Source organism: Aedes aegypti, chromosome 3 (assembly GCF_002204515.2).
Source record: "Aedes aegypti strain LVP_AGWG chromosome 3, AaegL5.0 Primary Assembly, whole genome shotgun sequence".
NCBI lineage: Eukaryota > Metazoa > Arthropoda > Insecta > Diptera > Culicidae > Aedes > Aedes aegypti.
In genome coordinates this window covers 349,339,364-349,352,083 of record NC_035109.1, presented here as the reverse complement: position 1 = coordinate 349,352,083, position 12,720 = coordinate 349,339,364, and the positions used below count along the sequence as shown (strand labels likewise).

The 12,720-nt window shown below is 36.7% G+C and overlaps 2 protein-coding genes across 6 annotated transcripts in view; both read left to right on the top strand.

Moving 5' to 3' along the window:
- Positions 1 to 5,269, top strand: part of LOC5578107 (RNA-binding protein 24-A) — a 266,309-nt gene extending 261,040 nt beyond the window's left edge. For all 5 annotated transcript variants that reach the window (XM_021854638.1, XM_021854639.1, XM_021854640.1 and 2 more), the window contains 2 exons: positions 1,982 to 2,072; positions 2,139 to 5,269. In XM_021854638.1, coding sequence (XP_021710330.1) covers positions 1,982 to 2,072; positions 2,139 to 2,311 — 264 coding nt within the window. In that variant the 3' untranslated portion in view covers positions 2,312 to 5,269. The remainder of the gene's footprint in view (positions 1 to 1,981; positions 2,073 to 2,138) is intronic.
- A 4,932-nt stretch (positions 5,270 to 10,201) lies between these two features.
- LOC5578105 (regulator of microtubule dynamics protein 1) lies at positions 10,202 to 11,465 on the top strand. The gene is made up of 3 exons (XM_001656751.2): positions 10,202 to 10,511; positions 10,562 to 11,112; positions 11,206 to 11,465. The coding sequence occupies exons 1-3, from the start codon at positions 10,419 to 10,421 to the stop codon at positions 11,261 to 11,263; spliced, it is 702 nt and encodes a 233-aa protein (XP_001656801.1). The 5' UTR covers positions 10,202 to 10,418; the 3' UTR covers positions 11,264 to 11,465.
- The last annotated feature ends 1,255 nt before the right edge of the window (positions 11,466 to 12,720 follow it).

The window sequence follows — 12,720 nt, the reverse complement described above, 5'->3', positions numbered from 1 at the left end:
CTGAGCAAACGTGAGATAACGCAATAGAAATATTAGTATTAGAACGCTTGTGGCGTTGTTGTCACAAAACTGATTTCAATTATTATTACCTTAAATTATGGATTTTCATTGTTTGTTCAATACCATGTCGTTGTTTTGGTTTCAAATATTGATCTGACACTTTGAGGCCCGGTACTCACGCTGTCAGTTCGTGGCAAACTAGATGTTGGTAACACAAACAGCAGCGACATTAGCATTCTTAGGTTAATGCTTCTACTGATAACGCCGAGCAAATCTGAGTGCTACATGGAGCTGTGCCGAGCAGCTGACGCCAACCCCTGGGGGTACGCTTATCGAATGGTCATGGTGAAAGTCGAGGGTCCATCAATGCCGGTTGAAACGTGTGCCGAAAACCTGAGGGCTATTGTCGAGGGTCTCATCCCAACGCATGATCTGACCCCGTGGCCACCAACACCGTATGTCGACAAGAAAGAAGCAAATACCGAAGATCGTCAGGTATTCAATGACGAACTTGTAGCAGTGCAGAAAGCATTGAAGGTGAAAAGGCGCACTTATAGCGGCGATCCAAGCGTAACTGGATATGTTCCGGAAGGTTATGCAGAAATGCCAGGACGAAGGTCGATCCAGAAGCTGGTGCTGCTACCGAAGAGCAAACCACTGACACACTGCCCAAAGTGCAAGAGCACATAGCGGGAAAACGTAAAGAGCGTAATAGAAGTGCAGATCAAAAAATCACAGAATTTTTGCTGTTAATTTTTTTTTTTTTTAATTAGAAATAGATGAGAAAATAAGAATAATCACACTGATTGTAAAAGCAAGTAGTTTTTGTAAGTTTTTGTCAACTTTGTTCAATAAAACTGCTCTTAAAAGGATATAAATACAAACGATGATGAATGATTGCAAAAATTAATTCAATCAATGATTCTAAAGACGAAAAGCTTTCAGAGTTTTGTAGTAACGACTGGCTTGAAAATGGCGGGGTTAGAAGCAAAGAGGTGTCAACGACAAAGTGTTTTAAGAAAATCTGCTATCATTTTTTTCAGAAATTTTTGATTTTTACAAATGGTATGGAAGTCAAAAAACAAGCCAGTATTTTATGAACGACTGTTATTTTTTTTTCTGGAGAGTGGAAAAAATCACCTGAATTTTTAAAATCGTTAGAAAGCTTGGAAGCCGTAAAATTGTGTATACTCAACTTAAAACCGACCAAAATATCATTTACACCCCTTTGCGTATGGGCCCCTCAAATATAGTCACTTTCAAATTCCAGCCTGAAATTCCATATGATTAAAAAAATTCTTAGCGTCACTGTGTCCAACATATTTGCCAAAATTTGTCTTACCCATAGTTTCTAACGTGGACGCGCCTCTGAATTGTACTCATCATATTTCAACAGGAATCCTTCTGTGATTCTTCTGTAATGAACAAATGAACACAAGGAAGGAATTCTTGGAATTCTAGTTGGAAGTCTACGATTGTGGTGAGTAATCTTGGATTCAGAAGGAATTCGAGGATTTCGATGGATGTTTGAGGCTATCCATAAACCACGTGTTTTTTTTTTATCTTCGAATTCCCCTCCCAACTTGTGTTTTTTTCTCCATAGATTTCAGTGTTTGTATGGACCATGGTCTTCTGACCATGATGCGAAACATCCACCCCGAGTCGAAGTCTAGCAAATCAAACACTAGATAAGTTTTCTGATAACAGCGGAACCAGATTAAATCTGTGACAAAATGTCGAACGATAAAACGTCGAAAGGAAAACAAGAAGAAAACATGTGAAAAAATAATTTCCCAAACATCAAATCATTTTCGACGTTTTGTCTTTCGACTTTCAGTGCTTGAACGGTGTAACGTTCGAGTATATGACTTTAGGGTGATTGTCGCTAGGGTATATGTCTTTCGGCTAAATGGTGTACGGATATATGTTGTAGAATTGGTATCTCTTCTGCAGGGCTGCTAACCGTTTCCTTTCTTTTTAGAATGCCGTCGCAGCAGCCGCCGCCGCGCCCTACCCTGGCCAGTACAGTGGGTTTGAAGCGTACCCGTACACCACCGCTGCCGGTGCTACAGGTAGGCTATTCAATGGTCAATCTACTAACAATGGTAAGCCTAACGCAATTGCTATTCCGCCTCCAGGAGCCGCCGCAGCGGCCGCTCAGTATATGGCAGCACCGTATGCATACGCAACCCTACCCCAAGGAGCCGCCGCCGCCGCAGCAGCCGCCGGTGGGTTTCCCGGACTGTCGCCATACCAGAACGCAGCTGGTGCTGCGGCCGCGTCCGCACTACAAGAGGCAAGACTTCAATAATATTTACCCAAATCGTCCTCTACCTTGTCGCTACTGGCACTGCTAGGCGGCGGAGTTGACAAGATCTGAGAAACGCGCGGGTTGTGCACCCTGGTGGACGATACTGGGAACACTGTCGCGACATGTTATCATCACATCTACAATGACAGAGACAGACACAGAGAGCGGCAGCAGCTAGATTAGCTAGGCAGTTCTTTTTTACACATAGATATTATCTAGTACTTATGCAAATAGTAGGTCTTAAGTAATCAATTATTTACTTATCGAAAGATTATTATTATTATTGATATTAAAATCATTAATTACCCTATTTATTATAAATTAGTTCGTACGGTCAAAACTTATTATTTACTAAGTAATGAAGAACAACAAAGCTCAACATTAAGACATATGAACCGTAACATTAAAACAAAATCCTTCGATTATTATTATTATCACTAAACATCATAAGAGAAAAAAAACTTAGTTGTAAATTATTCTATTATACATGGAAAAGTAATGCAACTATCATTGCAATAAACATATTTTAAACATTTCCTTTTTATCAAACAATAAGCGAACCAATACAAAAGCAATACATTTTACGCTACAACCCAAAAAGGAACCAAAATTTAATGAAGAAAGAGAACAAGTAAATGGCAAAACTTTACTTAAACTCTAAACAAGTAATCTCAAAGAAAGCTAATATATTTTAACGTAAAGAACAATAAGTAAACATATTACATCTAACCATAAATCCTTCATATTAGAAAAATTATTTCAATTTAAAAATCGACGAACACACCAAGTTGGACGATGTGAAGCTCTGATAACATATTACTTTATTGCCGATTAAACCTTAGTGATATTTATCAATTATAAAGTCTACTATTAACAAACTAAAAGAACTATTTATACACTAAAGAAAGAGACAACCTAAATTTCAAAAGAAATTGCGACGAAATGTTCTGTTATGTGTTGGAAGCTCGAAAACAAAATTATTCTTGGAAAACACAACTTATACCAAACCATTTTGCAACTTTAACAAAGTTCATTTACTTTAAAACTCAATCCCTGTCAACCAAACCATCGCCTACATGTTCTTTTTGTTGAATAATTGCTAGCAAAAAACGAACAAAAATCATATTGGAGCAAATAAGGGAAGAACAAGATGAATCGAAATCTAGTCAAATGTTTTGTGTGTGGATTATTTATTTTGTTAAATAGGTTGTATTTAGTAAAGGAAAAACCCCCCAGTCAAGCTCCTCCTCAACCCTGAACTCGCCCGCACTAACCTCCAGACCGCATTAGTCAATTTGATTTCAATTGGTTCGTTTTCTGAGTTTTAGCAAACCACACTTACAACCGCCGACAATCGACGATGTCGGCACGGAAACAAAAAAGAGACTTTTCAGAGCTATCAAAGCACGCAGAGGAGAACCGAATAGCAGAAGAATCCTAACCTCAACGTTTAATAGTAAAACTAATGATAACAATAGCTTAGAGCCATACCAAAACAGTAACAATCGAAGACGCAGCAAGTGGTGAATCGACGCTGGAAGTTTGCAAAGGAATCATGTAAGGAATCTTATCAAAAATCGTGCCTTTTCGTGCTGAAGAGAAACAGAAACAAAAATGAAGGAAAATGTGAAAACAATGGCACCACCTAAACAGCAACCCCACGTAATTTCTCAATCTTTTCCGTATTGTGTAGCATTTTATCAGCAAAATGATGTAAAGAAAAAAAAACGAATAAAGCGCACCACCAACAATTTTGACAATATAGAGTTTAATAATCGAAATCGAACCAGAGAAAATCATAGAAAACGTTTTAAATAACCCATCACAAAATCAGAAATTAGCAAAAAAAAGTTGTATTTTAACGATAACTTTTAGTCCGGTTTCGTATAACCTGTACAGACACAAAAGTCTCTCAAACCAAACATAGACTTGCAACACTTGATCAGCGAAGAATCCCATCAATTGAGCGTGTACACATCGCGAAAACCGTAAACGTTAACATCTTTTTATATGATAGAACTGAACAAACCCCACACAATCTGTAAATCCTTTTTTATTCCTTCTTTAAAACCAACTATCCACCGACACAAACGTTTCCACGCGCGAAAGCATAAAACTTCGGTGCGCGGCAACAGCAGCAGTGAACCGTATTTTGCTAACGAAGATCAGAAAAGCTTCAATTTCAAAGCGAAGAATAGCAATCCTAATTCTAGTAGAGATTAAGTTTACACAAAACAAATATTGATGGAAAATCCTAAACGCCCATTGAACATGAAGGAATCTCATTATATCGCAATTGCTAAATTTAACAAGGAAAATACTATTTCAACAAATTGAAACAAACGAACCGCATTTTGCGGTCACTATTTTTAAAGACCCCATGTATAAAGTTATGAATAACAAAACAAAAAAAAACGAATACTTGTTTAAGGGTAGAAAAGTATTTTATACTTTAAACAAATGAAAAAACAAAAAAAAAAAGTTGAAGAAGGGGAATATTTCGACAGTGGAATAAGCATATTAAGCAAAAACAACAGAAAAATATCAATTACTTTAGTGCTACGAAAGAAAGCAAACACAATTATTACATTTCAACAGTAACAAACAAAATTGAACATAAACTCAAATTACCAAGTGGAACCAAAAAACCAAACAAACATATAAACAGTCTAACACAGATACAAGTAAATAGAAACTCACTTTAACCCGATGGAAAATTGGCAAGCGGTGCGTCTCGGCAGTACGCGTACGGCACGCTGCTTGCTACTGTTTCATTTAGCATTGCGCGAACAAGAACAAGTAAACGATTAGTAACTACAACACGAGGAAGGAAACAACCAAAAGTGACAACAAACAGAAGAACACGCGAAGGAGTAATATGAGGATAAAAATGGAAATAATTATTATACAAGATTAGAAGGTATATATTTAAAATAAAAAGAAACCTATACGAAAATAGTTGAGCATGCGTGATTGGCGTCTTAATCCGAAACTCCCAATGGTTTGATCTAAAAAATGGCCTAAATATCCGTAGTAGAATACGCATAGCTGTTCAGCTAGACCATGTTGAAGGTCGCGGGTTCAAATCCTTCAGAATGCTTACAGATGAATTGATTTCACTTGCTTATAAGAAGAAAAATATCGCTTTTAATAGACTCAACATAACCTATCCTAAAATTAAGAAGCAATAGAAGCTTGCGAAGATTTTTGACTAAAATTATTGATAATTTTATTCGACATTTGTTTCAATGTTTCAACATTGGATATTCCATATAATTCATTAGTAGGGAGTCGCACTTTTGATTCACTACGGCAGTGGGGTTTTTGGAAAGCTACAAAACTCATATTTGGCCACAATATGCGTCGTATTGAAACGCTTCTTTTCGCAAAGTTTTAGACAATTCGGTTGAGAAAAACCCCCCATGCCAAAGTGAATCATCGAAGTGTCCAAGAAGCTCTGCACCCTACTATACCGGGAGGGAGGCTCAGAACCATCTTCAGATTTTATTTTGAATCCTATCCTATCAAGAGTTTTTCTTCCTGGTAACAACTAGTCCATATTGGTACACGTCTGGACTGAAAATGAGAAGCTTGTTCTTCAGACAAAGTTTCGATTTTCTGTTAATAAGTGGATACAGATATTACATATCTATTTGTGACATTTTGTTTATCAAATTATTTTCAGGAAGACATTTTTGCGTGTCTCAAGGATTAGGTTATGTGTCTCTAGTAGATTTGAGGTCGCTGATTCTGAAACTGTTCTCAGAAATATTCCTGCACGTCACAATTTTTAGCTACAGATCGTCAAAGTTGTATGAAACACTGGTTTAATTGATGTTTACATGAAATTTAAAGTATGATTTATCGAACTTTTTTATGATCTGATCAAGCAAGCATGCAAAATAGGACCTAAACTTCCATTTCAGATATAATTTGGTTGAAATTGCACGATAAAATTTAGATACAACCGATTTTACTAACATGCTTGCAGTCTTCATACAAAACTCTTCGTTTCTCTTGTATGGAAAAATACAATACTGTTCTAATTCACAAAAAAATACTTTTGAGCATCGTATGTACTATGAATTCACAATGGATTCTTTCTGAAACATGTCAGGATTTCTTACGATCTATGATAATTGCGTTATAGAACCCTCCTGCGATGCAAAATTTTTCCTATGATACATCCAGACACATCTTCAACCTTTTCAGGTTTACAGTACAGTGCCGAACCGACATAATGTTTCAAAATTTTATATCTTCGCCATCATTCAATTTTGTTTAATTTTCCGGAAAAAAAATCACAAATGAGTTGAAGTTTTGATGCGAGCATTGATAATTTTAAATTCGGCGACGGTTTCAGACTTCAAATTTCTATTTCAAAATAGAAATGATGTTAAAATACACGAAACCAATATCAAATTTATCTATTTGAAGGTATGTACCACCTGTTTCAATTTGAAGATTATTACTTACAAATAAGATAAATTTCCAATTTGCAAAGATTTCTCTCAGTTCAATAAAGTGAAAACATTCGATTTGAATATACTTAGCCAGGGTTGGAAAAAATCTTGAAATTCACTCTACAGTAGCCAAGCAAAGCGATAATCACAGTCAGCGAAGCTAGTGAAATTCATGCCCATCGCTGCTGTAGGCAAAAAGCTTCGAAAATAGCAAAACATCCGTTGCTAAGGGCAACCCAAAATTACTGTACAAAAATGTTGTATGTCCCGCGACATTTCCCGCATTTAGAGCCTTCAATGACTGACCGATGCATGAGTTCATTAATTTGACGTTTGAGCGGTGCCGAATTCACTGGTTTCCACCACTGATAAAAAAATGCATGGTAACGCTAACTATATCGAGGGTAAAATTAAAACTACTTTACTACTTGATTTTTGCAGAACACGTTCCATTTTTGGCAAAACAAAACAGTGGTTAGTATTACTATATTTTGACAGCAAATCGGCATAGTAATTTTTACTATGTTTATAGTTATTATACTGAAATGGAATAGTAGACTCTTGGCTCAGACTTTTTGGTTGAAAAACATAAGAAAAATAATGTCAATTTGTTACACTTTCATTAAGGTGCAAGAAAGAATGAGGCAAATGTCAAAAATGAAAAAGCAGTTTTCGCCGTTAAAATCAACAAATCGAAAAAATAAAAACACACAGCCTTTTTATTTTGCAAATAGAACAGCTGTGTGTTTTTATTTTTTCCGATTTGTCGATTTTAACGGTGAAAACTGCTTTTTAATTTTTGACATTTGCTCCATTTTTACTTGGGCCTTAAGCATTAGGTAATTAGGTACAGAGTTAATAAATGCGCAAAAGCAGCCAAATGATGCACTATCGAGAATTCGGTTCCCCATCTTTCATTTCATCTAGTATGTTGCCTGAAAATTTAGGCTTGCGATTTTTGCGCTTTTGGAGATATTATGGTTCAAACTTCTTCTCTCTTGCGTTACGTCCCAACTGGGACAGAGCCTGCTTCTCAGCTTAGTGTTCTTATGAGCACTTCCACAGTTATTAACTGAGAGCTTTCTTTGCCAATTGACCATTTTTGCATGTGTATATCGTATGGCAGGTACGAAGATACTGTATGCCCTGGGAATCGAGAAAATTTCCAACCCAAAAAGATCCTCGACCAGTGGGATTTGAACCCACTACCCTCAGCTTGATCCTGCTGAATAGGTGCGCGTTTACCGCTACAGCTGTATGGTTCAAACAGAGCTGTATTTTTCAAGCTTTTCCGTTATTTATTAATTTTTATGAGTCGTATTGTTAAAATTTGTCACCAGAGTTTGTGTTTGTCATATCAGCAAAAAATATTATATGACATGATTGTTAAGAAAAATGTCAAACTTGGTGAATAACCCGTTTTTTACTAATTTGGTCTTATTTTGCTAATAACTCGAAAACATTAGGCTTTGAAATTTTGACGTTTTCGTGAGATTTGTTTGCGAGATGGGCAATCCCAAAAGTTAGACTTATGGTTGCCCCCGCAATTTGCGCATACAAACTTTTTGGTATCTTCCTTCACAGGAACCTCCACAAATTATACCTTTAGCATCCATGCGACAATGTGGCACTGAGTGGGGTTTTGGAAATTTTGTAAATGTCACACAGACATCAAACATAGCTTCTAAAGCTATAATATTACTTAGATCACTTTTGTTAAAATAAACTAAATAATATTTTTGAGAAAGCCCTTTCTGACGAATGCCAGGTTCTCATGGGTTCTCTTTTTTGATTACTTGGACTGGGGAATCTATGTAAATCATTTATTCCATTTTTGATCTCTTCATGTGACTTATAATCTCTTGAGAGACCTTTCAAGACGACCATGAATAAACGTTCAGTTTTGTCGTCATAAGTAACAAAAATGTGCTTCTTTTCTTCAAGATGTTTGAGAAGAAGTTCGCGATCTTTAAGAGTTTCCGGCAAAACGCGACAGTCTCCTTTCTTTGCGATTTAGAAAAAAACCTTCATTCCCTTAAAGGAGTTCAAAATCTTGTACTCCAATCCTTCAAATTCAATACAACTGACTACGATTGACGGCACTCTTCAGTCCTCAATTGCATCAAAGGGCCTGTGCTAGAGGCTGCTTCAATTTGATATTTGGAAAACTTATCTAAAGCATCAAACGGATTGCTCATTTCGATGCAATAATCAACTTTAACCATTTCACCTTTGTAATGAAACGAGCATTCCGTCCGTCCATTCTTCCATTTTTGACACGTTTAGTGACAGTTTTAAAACAACTTCTCTTTTGGAAGGAAGTTGTGAATACAGAGATCCACTCTTCCGTTTGTTCGTGGTTCAGTGAATAAACGAAAGTAGAAGTGACCTTCTAAAAGGATTTTTCCCAAGACGGTGTCCAAGAAGGATTACCACCGCTTACTTTCGCTAACGGGTCGAAACAAGGAACGTAAAGGGATCAGTAGATAGAAAATAGTAGCACTGAAAAGTAATGTTTTGTAGCACTGAGAAGTACTGTTTTATTGCTTCATGTTGTTTTAAATACTACCGAGAGTAGAAAGCATTTTTGTTCGCACAGCACGAGAGAATGATGCGAACTGATTGAAACTTACTTTTCTGAGCAATCGAATTATCCATCGAAATATTTAACGGAAAATCTAAAAAAAATGTCGTCGTATTGCTTGAGTATAACACCTTATACCAAGTAAATTATCTTATGATTATTCTTGACTATCTAACTAAACTTCTGTTTTATCCAGCATATCTTTTTCTTTTCTTTCTTCGATTAAGGTGACGATTAATCGAAGCCAAACCTCAAATTTTCAAGAGCACGGATCTGGAGAACCAAACATCCGTTTAAGTTGAAAACTTAATCGATTGGTCACTCGCTGGTGGTGACCAATCGATTAAGTTTTCAGCTCAAACGGGTGTTCGGTTCTCTAGATCCGTGCTCTTGAAAATTTGAGGTTTGGCTTCGATTCATCTTCACCTTAAACTGATAAGAAAGTTATTTATACTCTACAAAATTTGATAGCAATCAAGCAAAACAAACGTTTTTAACAAATATTTTTGTGCAAAGCAAAAAAAAAATCAATCTCATACTATTTTATTTAATACATTTCAAACGGTCAATTGAGTGTGCTCAAAACGACACTAAAATACATCGCGAACAAATTTTGAATGCTTCATATCCTTCACACCACAATTAACATCGCATTCATAGGTAAAGCCGTTTACCTGCCGGACACTGAAAGAATGCCCAAAAATAAACGTGCGCCTAGTAAACTCCAGCTTGATTATGCCACCTGTGCCGTCAAAATAGATGTCACCACTCTCACCACGTAAAGCAAACGTGCATGGAAATGATAACATGCGACTCACCTACATCGTCTAACCAAACGGACCGCAGTAGTTTCACGTGATCATTCGCCCGAATGCATTTGCCACTTGAAGTTCATCCAGTCGTCGGTCGGCTGACCGTAGATTAGTTAGTACAACAATAATAACGCAGCGCGATGATAGTCGCTTTCATTTGTGAAGTCGCTGGTCAGAGATAAGGCAATCACGAGGATCGCGCTGGTTCATATTCGATCGCAACCGAGTGATATTTTGGATTACCAAGGATGGCCGATGTGGACGAGATCATACACAAAGCGGATCAATTTATAGAGAATTGTGAATTTGAGGAGGCATGCAATCTGTTACGGCAGTACGCGGTAAGTAGTGGCCTAATTTAATACTTATAATTAATTGATCAATCTTTTAGGATACTTCACATTATGAAATCCTACGACGTCTAGCGAATTCCATATACTGTCTTTGCCGAGATTGGTATCGAACTGATAAGAAACGTGCGGAAAATCTAATTCCTGAAGGTTTCGACGTGTCATCCAAATTGCTTAAGTTATCCCCTGAGAAATCCGCTTCACATAAATATTACGCAATATTCCTCGGAGAAAAAGCGGGATTGTCCGGACCAAAGCAACAGATCCTGTCGTTGAACAATGTGTTATCCCACATCAAGACCGCCAATCAACTAGATCCTTTAGACCCGTATGTGTGGTACCTGGAAGGAGCTTTCTACGAAAAGCTACTCCGTTTGCAGTGGTTCGAAAAGCAGTTGGTATACGCACTGAACAAACAGCTAGTACGGCCGAAGCATGATGATGCGCTTCGATGTCTACTCAAAGCGGAAGAGATCCAAGCCAACTTTTTCTACTACAACCAGTATCTCATCGGTAAGATCTACTTCGATCAGAAGGAATACGATAAAGCGAGACCGTTTCTGTTGAAGCTAGCCAATCTTCGAATACTCAGGTAAGCAGGTTTAGAGAAAACTGGTTTCGGATGAAGTATTAGATTGGGTGTGCTTCTTCATTACACATATCGTTTTGTGTCTTGTCCCTGCAGAACCGAAGACGATAGGCGCGCCAAGGAGGAAGCGGAAAAGATGTTGGCTAAACTTTAACCGATCACGCATCGTGCGGGTGTTACTGAGCTAGTAAATTTACAACAACAAATATCGTGATATTTCTTAAACTGGCCTTTACTATTCTATTGAGTGAGTGAAAATAAAGTCAATACGTAAAAATAAGCACCGCCGAAGGAAACGCTTGATGCCTTTCATAACATTTCAAACATTTTAAAAATAAATCGCAGTTTTTATTATATGTCACGAGTAAATATTGGCAATATTGCCAATAATTCTGTAACTTCAGATATTACGAAATTACAATGGTAGGAGGGTAAAGTGGATGTGATCCTCACCAGGCCCCAGGTTTCCAGGGGCCCGAAAATCGCGGTAAGCATTTTTTTTACAGAGTAAGGTGGGGCAAAAGTTTGAGTGAGACAAAACTTCCTTTTGGAGATTTCAAGCTGAATTCAAAACAAATGATATAAATGTTCTGGTGGTTCTGGTGGATGCTATTTAAGTAGGAGACTCCCTCTCTAAATATTATAGAAGCCGATTAAGATTTGGAAAAGATATAGTGATTTGTTGTTTTTAGACGAGGAATTTTCAATTTTCGGTCGAATTTTTCTAACATAGAACAAAATGAAAAAGAAATATTATTCAATTTTTTGTATGTAAGGGCTTAGCTACCCCTATCGAAAGGATGCTTTGATATGAATGAGTTTTTGTTCAATTTCAAGTATAACGTGTTGATTCGAATTGCCGGGACGCTTTGCACCCAAAAAATAATATTTCTTCATTTTTTATGACTGTAGAATGTAGAAAACGTCGTAATTATGTATACTACGCAAAAAAAAGTTTGAATTTAGTGCAAAAATGCCGTTAAAAAGGGTAGTGTTCGGCTTTTAACGCAGTACGGTAGCTAAATATGTTCGATTGTGTGACAAAAGTCATCAATATTTTACACTCTACCTTAGTTTTGCAAAAAACTGCTTTTTTGCATATATGACTTAATTTGCAAAAAAAGGAGTTACAACTAACGCTGGGTTAAATTAACTGCTTCTTTCATCATTTTACAACTAGAAAAAGGTTTTCCTGTCATCAAAGTATTGATATTTCGTGTTTCATTCAACAAACTTCAGCCCCGCACTATTTTTAAACTCTTGTCCCACCGGTAAGGCAAAGCTTCGTTGAAGACAATAAATTTTGTAATTATTATAACTAAACATTGGCAAATATTTTAAACCAAGTTGTTTAGAAACATTGTAGGCATGTTGAAAGTCCACTGTGTGGTTTTTATTCCTTTTGAACTGGTATTGTTTTGTTGTCCCGACTTTTTCTATTGTTGAAACATCGGCATAGCTCATAGAAAAATTGAAAAATGTAATGTAAAATGAGCAAATGGATTAAATATTCTATTTAAGGATTAGGGCAATATATGGCATTCACGAGTACTTCCTAAAATGTGATTAATTATTTTCAGATATACTGTAAAATAGGGTAACTTTTATTAC